The sequence below is a fragment of the Anoplopoma fimbria genome, chromosome 9, assembly GCF_027596085.1.
Source record: "Anoplopoma fimbria isolate UVic2021 breed Golden Eagle Sablefish chromosome 9, Afim_UVic_2022, whole genome shotgun sequence".
NCBI lineage: Eukaryota > Metazoa > Chordata > Actinopteri > Perciformes > Anoplopomatidae > Anoplopoma > Anoplopoma fimbria.
Window position 1 is genome coordinate 6,162,192 of NC_072457.1, and position 16,302 is coordinate 6,178,493.

General features: G+C 38.8%; 2 protein-coding genes across 3 annotated transcripts; one reads left to right on the top strand and one right to left on the bottom strand.

Moving 5' to 3' along the window:
• Positions 1 to 1,580: 1,580 nt before the first annotated feature.
• eri2 (ERI1 exoribonuclease family member 2) lies at positions 1,581 to 5,910 on the bottom strand. The gene is given in 10 exon segments (XM_054604180.1): positions 1,581 to 3,071; positions 3,073 to 3,479; positions 3,727 to 3,815; positions 3,912 to 3,993; positions 4,343 to 4,443; positions 4,757 to 4,919; positions 5,035 to 5,162; positions 5,263 to 5,343; positions 5,460 to 5,524; positions 5,801 to 5,910. Coding segments are annotated over 10 exon segments (2,166 nt in total). The 5' UTR covers positions 5,824 to 5,910; the 3' UTR covers positions 1,581 to 2,044.
• On the top strand, positions 5,607 to 15,475 carry LOC129095651 (RNA exonuclease 5-like). Of its 2 annotated transcripts, XM_054604177.1 has the most exons (20): positions 5,607 to 5,696; positions 6,293 to 6,348; positions 7,380 to 7,635; positions 7,809 to 7,935; positions 8,326 to 8,446; positions 9,103 to 9,210; positions 9,492 to 9,580; positions 10,309 to 10,424; positions 10,600 to 10,738; positions 11,321 to 11,415; positions 11,507 to 11,609; positions 11,733 to 11,824; positions 12,354 to 12,462; positions 12,921 to 13,037; positions 13,116 to 13,253; positions 13,445 to 13,537; positions 13,642 to 14,005; positions 14,092 to 14,288; positions 15,057 to 15,166; positions 15,248 to 15,475. In XM_054604177.1, exons 2-20 carry the CDS (start codon positions 6,315 to 6,317, stop codon positions 15,300 to 15,302), a joined length of 2,463 nt encoding a protein of 820 aa, XP_054460152.1. In that variant the 5' UTR covers positions 5,607 to 5,696; positions 6,293 to 6,314; the 3' UTR covers positions 15,303 to 15,475. The 2 variants fall into 2 exon arrangements, with proteins under 2 accessions (XP_054460152.1, XP_054460153.1); XM_054604178.1 differs by lacking the exon at positions 5,607 to 5,696 and having other exon boundaries at positions 6,247 to 6,348; positions 7,383 to 7,635.
• Positions 15,476 to 16,302: the final 827 nt, after the last annotated feature.

Here is a 16,302-nt window from a genome sequence, read left to right on the forward strand (position 1 = left end):
AAATCAAATAACTAAATACACTAAACAATACAAATAATTATTATTATATTCCTTTATTGATCCCCATGGGGGAAATTCAAGTGTTGCAGCAGCTCAACTACACAAACACAGACAATAAATACACATACTATACAACTACACAGACAATAAATACACATACTATACAACTACACAGACAATAAATACACATACTATACAACTACACAGACAATAAATACACATACTATACAACTACACAGACAATAAATACACATACTATACAACTACACAGACAATAAATACACATACTATACAACTACACAGACAATAAATACACATACTATACAACTACACAGACAATAAATACACATACTATACAACTACACAGACAATAAATACACATACTATACAACTACACAGACAATAAATACACATACTATACAACTACACAGACAATAAATACACATACTATACAACTACACAGACAATAAATACACATACTATACAAACAGACAATAAATACACATACTATACAACTACACAGACAATAAATACACATACTATACAACTACACAGACAATAAATACACATACTATACAACACACAGACACAGACATACTATACAATAAATACAATAAATTACATACTATACAACAAAATAAAGATAGAACAGGAATAAAAATGTACAGTATATAATTAAATATATAATTAAACTAAACACATAACTAACAAGAATAAAATCAAAAAATCTAATCTAAATAAATCATCTAGATTATTTCATAATACTTTTAATACATTTAAAAAAACTAACAACACCTAAATAGCTCCTACAGATGTAGTGCATTCCATAAAAACTTGTGGAGGACACTTTACACATTAAAGTACTGTGGTTAAGAACTATATTTTAAAGGTACTGGAATATTTATATTTTATGGTACGGTTTCACATCTACACTACTACATATAAGGAAAAAATAATAATTACTTTTTATTTCGCCACAGTATCTGACAAAAAAATATAAATCAATTAACAAATAATGATGTCACTAAAAGTTTTCAACTTTCTCCAGCTGCAACATTAAATTGATTATTACACATTAATACATCACTAAATGTAATCCACTGATAAAATACATATGATTCTGAAATTGGTAATTTTGCATGAGTACTTTTATTCTTGGTATTTTAAGTGTATTTTGATAGTTTTTAATGCAGCACTTTTACTTACAGTATAATATCTTTAAATCCTAGTACTGCTAGTTTTACAAGACGGTTGCACTCTGAAATGTAAATTGTAGCCCCTTAACGCTGCATACACACATAAACATATATACAAATATTGAATTAGAGTAGAATTAAATGAAATATAATACAATATTTAAATATATTTCCTTATATATAGATATATATATATACACCTAGAGAGACTTTGGTTTATAATGGAAATCAATGTAATGCAAAAGGTAGTTGTATGGTAAAGTGAAAACCAGTATAACAGGAAGTTCCATGTCATTTATTCATGATTTAACAGGAGGATAAGGTGAAGCTGAGAAGTCTAACGTTGCTCTGTAGTCTCGTGTTACTTAAATAAAAGATCGGAATACTTCAAAACCAAGAGCAAAAATGAAAGATTAGAACACAAAACACAGTCATGATCACTTTATCGTTTTTTTACATTTCATTTGAAATTACTTTTCCAAAAATAGCATTCTTACTGTACAACATAGGAAAATATTTCATGACATGATATGAAATAAAGAAAAGCATTAATTAGATTTTCATTAATTGTCTAAAATGTAATCAATAAATATACCTGAGCATTAACTATGTCAATCAAATTATAGCTTTGATTTGTACTACTGTACGTAGTTCATAAGAGATCTATCCTGTTTTCAAACGTATATATTTTGTTTTACAAAACATATATAGACAAACAAGTTAAACCAAAATAAAAAATTTGAGGAACCGTCTTTGCGGCAATGGTTTAAACATCACAGTATGTTATCACAAAGTCTATGTGACTGAGGTAGAACAAACACCCTCAGCTTTTTTCCCCCTCCACTCCGTTAGTAGCTCTTTCTCAGAGTTGACCTCTGGGGTCGACGACTCAGAGTGGAGTTGATCTGACAGAGTGAGACAGAAGACCCGACAGCAGGAGCGACCGCCGAACTGTTCTTCATCAGAGAAGACTCCCACTTAAAGAACTCGCAGCCTTTCTGGATCCTGAGACCGCCGCCGCCCGACCGCCGCACCGGGCAGCAGTAGAACCCCCGCCCCTGGTTCGGGCCCCCGTTGGACACCACCTGGCGCTTTGCCCGACGCCCACAAGCACACAGCGGGGATGTGACCCTCTGTCCTCCCTTCGTTGTCACGGAGATGGAGGAACTATTGGCTCGTGAGGAGATCACGTTGGTCGACACAGAGGAGAGGACATTCTTGGAGGCGCAAAAAGAGACACACGAGGAGGGACGGGAGGGTTTTGGTGGGTCGGTGAAGATGGAGAAGGAAGATTTTGGAGTCTCTTGGTGCTTTGTGACGACTGCTTTGGGCCGGATGAATGAGGTGAAAGGGGTGGAGGTCTTTTCTGGGATGAAGGGGTTGTGTCTGAGTAGAGATGGTGTGTTTGTTTTGGGGATTTTATGAGGCCTGTCTGGCTTTTCTTGTCCTTGTAGAAAGCTTCTAAGTCCTGTTTTGTGCTGATTTGCTTTGGAGTCCCGAGGAACGGCTTTCGGCACAGCGAAATAAGTATTGGGCTCTGGGATCGTTGGATGCTGCCTGATTTTATTAAATTGATTCAACGTCGAGGACCCACTGATCATCTTTGGCGTTTTAAAGTTGTCTCCAACGCTCACTACGTCCCTTGTTTTGTCTCTTAATGTAACCTGATCCAAAGATGAATGTGCTCCATCGCGCTTTTCCCACACATGGCATCCACTGTCAAAATCCGCCACATAATCAGCATCAAATTCTCTCTCCGTTTCCAGAATTACATCATCTTCACCCTCCAACACCACATCGTCATATGAACCACACCTGTCCTCAGTTTCCACTAACAGTTCTGCTCCTTCCTCTTCTGCTGTTGCTCCCTGTGTTGGACAGCTGAGGCAGATTTGAAAGGCAGCCCAAAGTAGTAGAACACAGAACAAGGCTGCTGCTGTTGTTGTTGTTGTTGTTATTGCGTGGTGAAGGACAGTTAACCGTAACTGCAGAGGAAATATTATTAACTGACCTCCTGCTGCATCCCCAGAGAGGCGTAGTTGTACCATTCAGCAGCGTCTTTGGTGAGATCAGGCTTTGGCAGATCTGTACAGAACTTGCGTTGCTCTTTGTGTCTAAATCCTTTGAAATGTTCTCTGGACATGATTTTGTCTGACATGATTCTGGAGGAATCTGTAATGATGAGTGTTTGTTCGTAGTAGGTGTGTTCTCCTCTTTATCTTTGTTGGATTTTTTGTTGTCTGCAGTTGTGTTTCCAAACATGGGTTTGACCTTTAATGGCATCTATAAGAAGATGAGAGACATAATCAGTGACTCATACAACATCACCCATTCCTGACCAACCGTCAAGAAATATATTTGTTTATTTGTATAAGAAAGCTTCACAACAAATTAAAAAAGTTTGAATTTCTGATTCAAACAAGCTTCGTCCGTAAAGACTTCCATATCGTCATCATCCATATCAGGTTTTGCTTGGGAGGCCGGGGGGGATTTAGGAGTTGGGATGCAACGCTGGACGACGGCCACTCACCTTCTCCAGGCTCCTAGTGATCTTCATCACACACCCGTCCCTCATCATCCTCGCTGCCAACTGAGCTGTGTTTCGGGAGTCATCCAAACCTGAGGAAGGAGGAAAAACAAGACACGCTGGCTTAGATTGAGTCTATTCTCTGTGTAGGTTTTATTTTGATTGAATCATTTTTGCTTTGTTTGTACCAGAATGTTCTCTCCCTGAAAACTGGATTCCCAGATCTTGTAGTGCCCCGTTCAGGCCTTTGGGTTTCCTGTCGTAAAAGAGCTGAAAAATACATAAAAAGGGGGTTAATCACTGCAGTAGTAGCGCTTCTTACATGTGAAGATTTGCTGCTTTTCCTGGTTTCATTACATTCATAACTGAATACCTTAGGGGTTTTGTACAGATAGTCAGAAAAGATTAGCAATTTGAATCCTCTACATTAGACTCTTGTAACTTAAAAATGGTCATTTGCAATAACTATAAAATGTAATTCATATTGTAGACTAAATAATAACTGGTACACTTAACAATACAATTAAAAATAGCTGTTGTTAAGGAAGCCATAAGCATGAGTGAGAAAGCATGACAGAGAACAGAGGTGTAAAGACAAAGCGATTGAGCTTCCACTTACCCTGTAGGTGCCTCTCAGGTCTATCCAGCTGTTGAGCACATCAGGTTTATGGAGCTGCTTGCGTTTACACTCGTACTGCAAACAAACTCCCAGATCCCAGTCTGACACGCAACACAGATGGAGGCACATTAAAGTTTACAATGTATTTGAGCTAAATTTCTCCACTTTTACACATAACAAGTTGAAAATAAACTGTTGAGGCAAGGCAGCTTTTTCATTTCACATCATGCAACAGGACGGACCCAGATAATCAGTGTTGTTGTACACGATTTGTAACGTTAGAAGAAGAAAAAAATGACATTCTAGTTGATGTTTAGTGTGCTTTAGATCCTCATTAACTGAGACCGGTGGTGATGAGTGTATGGTACCTGAAGGTTACCGTAAGAGCTGTAGTACGAAATAATTGACTTTTACCTGACCATGTGACGAAAGTACACAGTTTTTGAGAAGGTGAAGGTGCAGAAGATCTCTGTGGGTTGTTGGGAAAGACCACACCCATCTCCAGCTGCAGTTTTTGCAGCCAGCGACTGAACCGAGAAAGACAGATCTGAAGGGGGATCCCTGCCTCAACTTGTATCTGTAGGACACAGAACCAAAGATGTCAAATGTAATGCAAAATAATTTATTGCAGACTGCAAAAGGAAGTACATTGGTACGTTTGTAGCAGTGTCTTTATGCCCATGAACAATCACCTGTGTAATCCCGGTCAGCTCGGTGCAGAACTCGGACAGTGTGGGATGCTCTTGGGGTTGAACATAAGTATGAAACTCGGACTGGATCTCCCCTGTGGATGTGTTCAGCAGAACAGCAGGAAACTCAACTGTGTGGCAGAAAGAAAAGAAAAGAGGGACAGATGTTAACAGCTGTTAGGGTGAAAAATAAGAATGGTCCACATGTGACATATATAAAGGGATACTTACTAATTTCCTGGCCGTAGTTGGTTTTGTCTCTCCAGCAAGTTGACTCAAAATCAATCACAATAAGGTATGAAAATATCTGATCTGAAAGAAAACAGACAATATTACACCCAAGTGCAACAGTGTAATACAGTGTAATGAAAGAGGATCAACTTCATGAGCTCTGTATGAATATTATCAATAGAAATAATCATACTTACTTGATAACAGTGATTTATTTGACCCATTAGAGGATTTACTCCGCTGCCTCAATAATCCTAGTTCTCTGTGGAGACAGGAAGTGGATTCAAGAGCCACGTGACGTCACGTTACTAGTATTAGTACTACCACAACAAATACTAATATCATGTTAACGTTACTGAGCTTTAAAGAGGAAGTACTGCTGACTATTTGAAGCACAAATAACGTTAGTTTATTTCAATATTCAAGCATTAAAAGTAACCCAGACAACGTGGTTGTAAAAGTTGATGTTTCTTTGTGTTCAAAGTAACGTTAGCTAATGCAGCTAATGCTAAAGGCTAATGGTTAATCAGTCACTTACTTGGCCAGTTTCTTTGTAGACATAACGTTAGCTAGTAACCAACTTTACAAAACATATATGTCTGTTTGTTTTATAAGTGATAATCGCGCTGATTTGTTTGAATGAGTATCCATCAGTCTGAGCTCGATTAATCAGACTACGTCAGGCAGAAAGAAATAGTCGATCGCAGAAAAATCGTCAAATCGAAACTGAACTGAGCGAACTGTATTTCCGGTTGTACCATTTAGTCACCAAAACAAAAGCATGAAATACCGCAGCACGTATACAAACACCACGACTGTTAATATGTGTAAACCAATATAGTGCCAGTCTGATTTATAATATTTTCAAACCTGTCAGAATATTTGCAATTAAGCTACAGTGACTGACTAAAAGACATGACTACACTGCGTGTGTTAGTTTATTTTTTAAAGTTTCAAACCGGAAGTAGTGCTGGCATAGTTTTAACTTGCCACATGTTGTAACGTGTGCCTCATAACCATGTGTTTTTAGCCTCTACCAGTGGTGGGAAAACATGAATTTCGAGCCCGTAGGATCCATAACATCTGGTATGTATACATTTTTATTATGGTAACTATTCTCACACATATACCCAATTTATAAATACTCCTAAATTATAAATATATAGGTGTTATATATAACTAAGTAAGTAAGTAAGTGTTAGCCAGCTAGATGAGTGTTTCTAGTGTAAGTTAACTGTTACTCTTTATTCCCACTTTATTTTTTCAAGCTTTGTACAGATGTAAAAGTTTAGATTCACGTGCACCTACAGAAAATAAAAAGCTTAATCTTTCTTTATTTACTTGACAGTTTGCAGCACTTATAAAGCAAACACACCATCATACAGTCACCAGACATGCTTTAAATGCTCACATCCACTCATAATGGGACAAAGTACCCTGAAGGCAACACTGCATATTTCAAGTTTAAGTGCTGCTTTACAGCTAAAATAACAAATATGAATCTAAATATTCTGTAAATATTCAGTGTTACCTGTGCAATGAAAGGTGAAGTTGTTCTAGAGTATCAGTCAGTCAGATATTTGCCTATTGTGCTCTGTATTGTTTTATTTTTTCCAATATTCATGTCAATATGATACCTTTTTACTAAAACATTACTTGTTTCTTTGCTTCACATTCAGGTTTGTTTTGTAAACATGTTTTTCTACAAATCTTTTCTGTCTTCTGTCATGTAGTTTACCTGGAGATACTTTGACTAAAACTATAACAGTTCTAAACTTTTTCCTATAATATGTGTGCAACAGGGCTAGGGTGGTCTACATATTTTGTTATTAATGAAGGCATGAAAACCTATAACCTCAAAATTCCTTCTCTTTTTCTGTGTTTTATATTTTGTCTCAGTACAAAGCAACCACATTACAAAATACAGCTGATTAAAGAATCAGTAAACATCACTTGAAGCGTAACTTGTCAGTTATTGATATTCAGAGTTACAGACACACTTAGCTCTGTACTCAAAGTATAATACAAAATATTAAACAAAATAAAACAATACAAATGTAAAGAAGCACCTGTGTAACTCTTAGACGTACATAAACTTCTGCTTTCTACTTTCCCAGTAGAAACATCTGATGATCTTTCATCAGCAGCAGAAACATGCAACAGAAAGAAAAGAAAAAGCGTCGCCCCCACAGCGCACGAGGGCTCCAAGAGATTAAAAACTGTGCCGGACGGTGAAGAGACGCAGACGTGTGGACGTCCGCAGAGTATCTCTGTGCTGCCCGACAGCCTCCAACAACCAATTACACCCGATGAGCTGAATCAACTGCTGCACTATGCCGCTCTGGGGAAAACAGGTGGCATTGAACAGCCCAGGTGATGACTGTGGTAGTGAGAATAATCTACCCATCAGCTTTCATTAAAAACAACTATCTGTAAAGCACTTTTACTGCGGGTCCCCGTGCTCTAACGATGATCTAAATGATGCTTTTAAAGGCTACAGCACTTAGTGTCAGTTCTCTGTCTTCATCCGCCCGTGTGTCTTCCAGCTGGTGTCGTCTCCACCATCAGAAGAGGGTTAAAGCTGTGAATGTGGTGATCGTGGAGGGGCTGACCCAGAGTGACTTCTACAAACACTACCTCACCCTGCGGCACCTCAGGACCAACTACACCACTGTAAGTAACCAGAGGAGATGTAAGATAAGATAAGATAAGATAAAATAATCCTTTATTAGTCCCACAGCGGATACATTTTTGCAGGATTACAGCAGCAGAGTGGATAGTGCAACATAAGTAGAAAACAAACAAAAAAACAAGTACATTAAATAAGTAATGACACAGTGAAGTATAATAAATGGGTAAAAAAAACATAAAAAACAACAATAACTAAAATATTATATAAAGGGACATAATGATTGTCATATTGCACAGATTTATATTGCACGGTGTATGTATTAAATTGATTCAGTCTGTTTTGTTTTGTGTAAATGCACAATGATGTGAGTTATTAGCGTCAGTGTTTCGGGTTAACCCTGGACCTCGTGGTTTCTATCTGTCCGGCTTTAGAGGGTCACCTTTACTCCATCAGCTACCAACCTGGCGTCAGGAATCTTCAGCGGTGAAATTCCAGAGTCGAGGGCTTCATCTGTTTACGAAAGACTCAATAGAAGCAGTGAATTGGACAACGGTGAGAATCTTAAGTGGGTATGTTGTGACTGTGGGTAGATCTGGGCAAGGAATAATGACATCATCACTTTGACATAGTCGAGTAGGAATAAAAAATGTTTTAACCCACACGATTCTTCCATACCTGATTATTAAAGGCTGCTATCAGAGTCCAATGTTTGAATATTTTCCAAACTTATTATAAATGCCTCAAATCCACATTTCATTTGACTGTTAGTCAAAATGATCGTCTTAATGTGAATGCTGAGTATTCATCCCTACAATATCATCCCATTTTGAAATAGGTTGATTTAGTCAAACATGTTATACCTCCCAGCTAGAGTTTGGTTGTCAGAATGTGCTATGAAAGTATCGAAACTCAAAATTGCACATAAAAAAAAAAAAAAAATATATATATATATATATATATATATATAAATAAATAATCAGAATTCTGCCTGTGCACTCCTAATATATCGCTTAAGACTGAACTGTAAAATTAATGTTTTAAAAAACATTGTGTGTGTGTGTGTGTGTGTGTGTGTGTGTGTGTGTGTGTGTGTGTGTGTGTGTGTGTGTGTGTGTGTGTGTGTGTGTGTGTGTGTGTGTGTGTGTGTGTGTGTAATGTGTGACTGTGTGTGTGTGTGTGTGTGTCTCAGTGTGAGACACTTGCTGCAGCAATGACACTTCACCCAGTAATCACCAAATTTGGGACTAAGAAGAGAGGACTGACAGCGTATGTTCTCAGCCAGGAGGAGATGATCAAGAGACACTTCCCCGTCAAAGGTGAGTCTCTCTCTCTCTCTCTCTCTCTCTCTGATTATATCCACAGTAAAGCGGCCAAATAAAGTTCTTTCACAATAACACTTTCAGGTATCTTAGCAGGCTGCAAACTGTATGTTATTGTTTCCCCATCCTCACTAAAATGTGTTTTTACATTTATCTACTGCTGTATGGAGGGAGAGCTTTATTCTAAAAGCTGACGTTTGGCATTTACACTCTCTTTGTCCTCATCTCTACCCTCTTTAGCTAAACAACAAACGTTGTTTTCTTGTCTCTGTCTGCAGGAATGCCGGGCGTTGAGGACTTTGTGTGCACAGACGGTGTTGACTGTGTGACTGACCGCAGCCCTCTGTATGGACTTGACTGTGAAATGGTGAGAAGATGCTGTTTGTTATATTCTCCATTCACATACAGATATACAGTTTCAAACAATCAATACTGCAGTATGTGCTGCGACAATTAGAAAAGTACCATTAGTGATCCTCTCTCTAGTGATGTATTTTTAAAACGTTAATTTTACAGTTCAGTCTTAAGCGATATATTAGGAGTGCACAGGCAGAATTCTGATTATTTATTTATTTATTTATTTATTTATATATATATATATATTTTTTTTTTTATGTGCAATTTTGAGTTTCGATACTTTCATAGGACATTCTGTCAAACCAGAATTTACAATATTGTACACTAAAGATTTTGGAAGAATTATCCATCATAAGAGACAACCAGTTGTCCTCTTTCAAATTGATATAATGCTTCTGTAATTTTAAGCATCTTAATGTTACCACGGTCCGTTTTGATACTTGACTTGTAGTTGAACTAAATTGTCAAACCACTTCATCTCTCTGCAAATAGCTGCATTCAAAACCATGACCTAATTGTGAAAAAAAACATTATTTTTTAATTCTTAAATTAATATAGCATGCATTTATTCTTGCTCTCTTGTGCCGTCTCTATTTAATTCTGAATTTCTCAGCATATTGTAATGTGGATCGTATCGCTCTTGTGGGCCAACTGTCATTAGAAGTTTGTGTTCTGAGTTATTCAAATGTTTCCCTCCCTGATCCAACGGTCAGTCGATGTGTTCATGTTTTGCTTCAGTGTTTCACAGAAAGAGGAAACGAGTTGACTCGTGTCTCTCTGGTGGACAGTGATGGAAACTGTCTGCTGGACGAACTGGTGAAACCTCAGAACCGAATACTCGACTACCTCACCAGGTACACACACACACACACACACACACACACACACACACACACACACACACACACACACACACACACACACACACACACACACACACACACACACACACACACACACATAGAAACACCATCAATCACTGTGTTAAAATGCTAAAACACATGTTTGTTGCCGGGTGCGTTCTGATAGGTTCTCTGGAATAACCGCGGCGATGTTGCGACCAATCACAACGACCCTGCGTGACGTTCAGGTGAAGCTCAGGAAGTTGTTGCCGAGCGACGCAGTTCTGGTGGGACATTCACTGAACAACGACCTCGTGGCTCTAAAAGTGAGTAAATACTGACGTTTAAATTTCTGCTTGTATCAGTAGAATTATCAGGATATAAATTTGAGGTACAAACACCTCTCATCACTTTATCTTAACTCATGAAATAGAATATAGTAAATATTAAACCAGTGGTTTCCAAACATTTTCACTTGTTACCTAAAAAAACAATATATTTACATTGTTTATGTGTTTGTTTATATCAATTATTTTCTTTTATTTATTTATTTTATTAATTTTTTTTTAATTTTCTTTTTTTTTATTCATAGTTATCAGAATATTTCCTTCACAATTAAAAATATTTTTTTTTAATAAAAAAAAAAAAGTTAGTAACCTTATTGTCCACAATGATGGTTGAGAGCAGACTTCAGGTATTCGTAACATTACAACTGCTTATCATTTAAAAAATGGCAGACAATTACATGTGATTTTTATTCAATGCCATTGTTTTGAAGAAGTCGTCACATTCAGATGTATTATGGACAGATATGTCATTTTGGACAGGCTCTCATCAAAAGCAGATGCTGTTTTTCCTAAAGAAAGCTTAAAGTTTGACCTGTATTGTGTTTTTTGTCCCGTCTGCAGCTGATCCACCAGCACGTCATCGACACCTCGCTGCTCTACAGGAGAGACTTTGGGCAAAAGTTTAAACTGAAGGTTCTGGCAGACGTTGTGCTGCAGTAAGTTCTCTCTCTCTCTCTGTATCTGTCTCTCTCTCTCTCTCTCTCACCCTCCATGGTTTATCATTTTAATTTTCCACTCGTGTCCCAGGAGGCAAATACAAACTGCAGAGAAGACGGGTCATAATCCCACTGAGGACGCTGTAGCAGCTCTGGAGCTGGCTCAGTATTTTATCAAAAAAGGACCTCGTCAGGTAACACATGACTTTCTATCACACTCTCTCTCTCACACACACACACACACACACACACACACACACACACACACACACACACACACACTTGATATCATATTTTCTGTGTGTTCTCACTCTCAGGTGGTAGAGCTCTATCTGGAGGAGCTGTGGGGAATTACGATAAAGGAGGAGTTTTTTTTTGACCTTGAACCTGCACCCAAACAAAGTCTCAGGTACAAAACGTTATAAATAGACTGCAAACTTCTCTGTCTTCTTTACATCGGACCACAGTTACTCAGACCATGTCCACACCAAACCGTATCTTTCCTCTGGGTTTGGCCTCCGTGCTAAGCTAGCATCTTACACACAAAGTTTTCACTCAGGAGCCGTCTGACCTTTTACCTGATCAATACGCTAAAATGAAGTCGTTTTCCCCAAATTTGAGCTTTTTTACCAAGAAGAACCACCAGTCAGTCTATTGATCTCTCTAACTCAAATGGTCTTTTTCTGCTATTTCTACTCAAATATCTGGGATTTAATTGTCCTACAGAATGATGTCAACAACAAATAAAAGGTTCAAATGTTTGAACGCCTTCTTGAAAATCCGAAATGATGAGGCTTATGGGGGGGAAAAAATAACTTCTGTCACTAATCAAAGCATTTAAACCTCATCAGACTGTGTTCCTCAGTCTCAATGTGAAACTCACTTCACCTGCTGCAGCTACACTTGACAGATTGTTGTCTTTTGTTTTCCCCGTGCAGGTTTGCGGACATATTACAGACTTTCGGCCGGTCAGTCGCCTTCATAGGGAAGCGTTCTGACATCAGCCTGGATCCGTCCAATCAGCACTGGCTCAACTATGACAAAGAGGTGAGACACGAGACGTTTAGACTCAGGAGCCGTCGGACCTTTTACCTGATCAACACGCTAAAATGAAGTCGGTTTTCTACCACAAATATGACTCTTTTTTTAAAAAAAATTTTATTTGTGGTGCATTCAAGTCCTTTTAAAGAGTTTGATGGTTTATCTGTTTGTTAGGTGTTAAGATCTCTGTCTCCATTTGGTGGTGAATATCCTCTGATGAAAAATCTTTAGTGGCATTTCTGCCTAATTTAACATCCAACTATAAAGTGACAAAAAGAGAATAAAGATGAATGAAGTTGCTCTTTTTGTTCAAGATAGGACTTTAAATATTATTGATTGTATTATAGGTGAATATACACGTATGGATTTGCTGCATTTTCCTCCTTTTGTCCTCGTATGTCCTGTGTCTTTCTAACTAACTCCTCTCGTTCTCCACCTCTGTCACTAAATCTCGCCTCCTTCAGGTGCTGGACTCCTTCAAGAGACGGACCACCTTTCCGTTCCTCTCGGTGCTCCAGTTACCTTCCTTCTCGGACCATCTGAAGAGGTGCTGCCCTCATCAGGAGCACCAGCACCAGAGGGTGAGGCATCTATTCACAACATGATGTGTTTTTTAAAGTATTTCAACGTGCTACTTAACGTTTGCGTTCGTCCTGTAGGTGCGTTCAAACCTTGGGGACATGTGCGCGGTGTTTGCCGGGCCGTTCCCTGAGGGTTTCTCTGAGGGGGAAGTGAGGCGGCTGTTCAGCTGCTGTGGACCGGTTCGAAATATCAGAATGTTGACCACAACTGTCCGGGTACATCTCGCATACATTATGATCCTTTATTTTGCATTTAATAGACCTTGTTTCTGTCACATATGAATAACTGAACTCCTCGTAGGATGCCGTTAAAATTACCGCTTCGGTTCCTTTTTAAACTAGAGCAGTAAAATCTGTTTTTCATTTATTAATTATTATATTTCTCTGACTGTTTGTTTGGTCTCCAGGTTCATGCAGAGGTTGAGTTTGAGCTGCTGGAGGGAGCTGTGCTGGCTCTAAAAGCGTTGAATGGACTTAATATGCAGGGACAGTCCATCAAGGTAAATCTCCTCCCCCTTTTTCTTCCCCTTTCTGTCACATATTCCTTTAAATTAACACTAAAAGTTACTCCAAAACGTTTGCTTTTCTGTGTGCCTTTTTCTAGGTCCAGAGGCCCGTTAACGAGTCGATGCTGGACCTGGATCTGACTCTCGATGCTTTGATGTGTGACGGTCTCAACGGCAGTCACCTCTACGCTGTTAAGTTAAACCCCAGTATGGCTGAAGGCATTCGCGTTTCTCCACAAGTCAATGGACATGCGTCAGATGCAGAATGTCCAGGTGACCCGTCTGTCAGAGCGGCGAACGGGTTTCCTTCAGTGAGAGTAAACGGCACGTCGAAGCTCAAGGCCTCTAAAAAGTCTAAACTGTCCGAGGAGACGATCAGAGAGACATTCGCTCACTTCGGTTCGGTGGAGAGAGTCGTCCTGCCGGCCAAGTGTGGGAAACGTGCACGACATGCATACATAAGTGAGTAAAAAGTACTCGCCGTACCTTGTAGTGCTGTTCAAACAAAGTATCCGTGTTTCTTTAACGCGGGTGTCTCCGGTTGACAGAGTTTGAGAGCTCGGCGGATAGAAACGTGGCCCTCGGCTCCTCTGAGGAACTCTGGAAGGAAAACTACCTCGTCTGTCCATCCCTGACTCCGCCCCACTTGACCTCATGGGTTGCCATGACAACGCCGATCACGGCAGAGGATCAGGACAGCGAAGCGGAAGAAGAGGAGAGGAGCGGCACGCACGCCAGTTCTCAGGTGAAGACAAAGGGTGCACTGACTCCAGCTGGGTGTCACACGTTCTTATAGTCACTGGAGATGTGTGACAGCATGCGAACACACTAAGTACAGATCCGACTAATGATGACGTGATCGTGGCTTTTTCCTCTGGTGCCATCCCTCTAGCCAAAGTTAGATTTTGATTTTTCCCAGTTAGAAGTTAGGCAATTATCTCTCCATTTTTGTTTTTCTGGTGTCTAAAACAGTCACACTGCAGGTACTGGGGTAAAAGCGGCGTTTTAAAGTCACATAGTAGAGCTGCCTAAAAGGCTGCGCTTTCTTCCTGAAAAACGTTGCAAAAGCAGTTTTACGTTTTTAACATAAATTGATTGAATATAAAAGGCGTTTATTGGACCTTTTGGCTTTCCATACATCTATGCATGAGGGCATGGCACTGCTGATCTCTGATAACCATAACAAGTCGATTATCTCGTTATCTTGAGATAACAAAGCTTGTGTTCTCTCGAGATAACAAAATAATTAACTTGTGTATCTACAGATAACAGCATAAAAAATAAATTAAAAAAACTATAGCAAGCACGGCAGTTTTCGGCTTCCATAAAAATGTGAGAGAAAACTGAGCTTTTAATATTTATTTATTACTAGATGAAAACATTTTAGTCTGAAGTGTTAATGACTGAAATGCTAAATAGCTAAAGGTGCATGTAAAGAAGAGTGATTAGTACATTTCTGATTTAATGAGTTATTGATGCATGCAATGAAGAGTCCATTATGTGATCTATGTAGGAGCAGGAAATGGATCTCATGATGGGGCAGTTGGATCGCCGCCTGAGGAAGCTCTTCAGATCTCTCCCAGAAGGCACCTTGTCCGTGGTCGTTCTGCCCGGAAACACCAGGTGAGAACTGTGACAAGAGTCTGAGGAAAATCTGCTACCAAATTTAAATATTTGTAAAACCTCGTCTTCTCTCTTCCCCAGTGCTCATGGACAGCTCCCTGGTTTGTGCCTTACGGAGGTCAAACGAGGGCAGTGAGGAGAACGGAGGATTAACAAACCTGAGCTCAACATGTCCTCCAGTCCACTGCACGACGTTTGTTTTAGTGAAAGAGCTGAGTGTTGTATGTCTGATTGACTTTTTTTTTTTTTAAATCAGTTAAATGTATATAAAAAGGAACGTTTAAGTAAAATACAGTACTTGTTTTTTAAAAAAAAAAAAAAAAAAAAAATTGGGTTGCCTTGAAATTGTTTTTACATTGGGTGAATATTGGCTCTTAATGAGACTAAAAAAAATAAAATCAGTTTGTTATGATTGCAATCATTAAAGTTGGACTCGGCACATAACTTTCTATAACACATGCTGGGAGGGAGATTGAAAAATCTTCCAGATAAAATTTGTTCTAGAAGAAAATTAAGAAGGCAGATTTATTATGTGACTCAATCCAAAAACAGACAGTATTAAACACCATGTTCAGTAAATGTATATTTCTATTAATTTTATCAAGTAAAATTACAAACAATCTATTCATTTTGATACTTTACCATTAAATTTGGATGTCAAACCTCTTTCGTTTGACCTTCAGTATCAATGAATCGTATCTAGAGTTTTAAATTGAAAAAGGCCTTTTTCACAGCAGCTTTTATGACTCGTCATAGTAGGAGAAGCACAGGTGTTACTAATGACAGTAACGATGGCGCCGCCATTCAAGTGTCCATGTGAGCCAACGTGCAAGACAACCAGGACCCTGAAACTGAAGCAGCTAAATGGAATTCAGCCATAACTTGTTTTAGTATTTTTTTTTTTAACACCTTAGCTTGTCCTACTGCGACACGTCAACAGTACTTTTGCATGGACGACTGTACAAAGACTCATTGTAGACGCAATACGTTTAAGATCATTACTTAGTACAACATGTGAGTGTTTATCAAATGTTTAGAGGTTTGTGTTACAACAGGTTGATCTACTTTGGGCGGTCTTAAAGCTCATTTTTCCAAACAGCAGAGAAGATAGTGTTGTGATTTCTATTAGATTATGG

Excerpts from the sequence above, each read along its gene's own strand:
- LOC129095651 (XM_054604177.1), top strand. The coding sequence starts at position 6,315 with ATGAATTTCGAGCCCGTAGGATCCATAACATCTG. Across the intron at positions 9,581-10,308 it reads ATGGACTTGACTGTGAAATG|TGTTTCACAGAAAGAGGAAA; the intron begins GTGAGAAGATGC and ends GTTTTGCTTCAG. Across the intron at positions 13,038-13,115 it reads AGGAGCACCAGCACCAGAGG|GTGCGTTCAAACCTTGGGGA; the intron begins GTGAGGCATCTA and ends TTCGTCCTGTAG.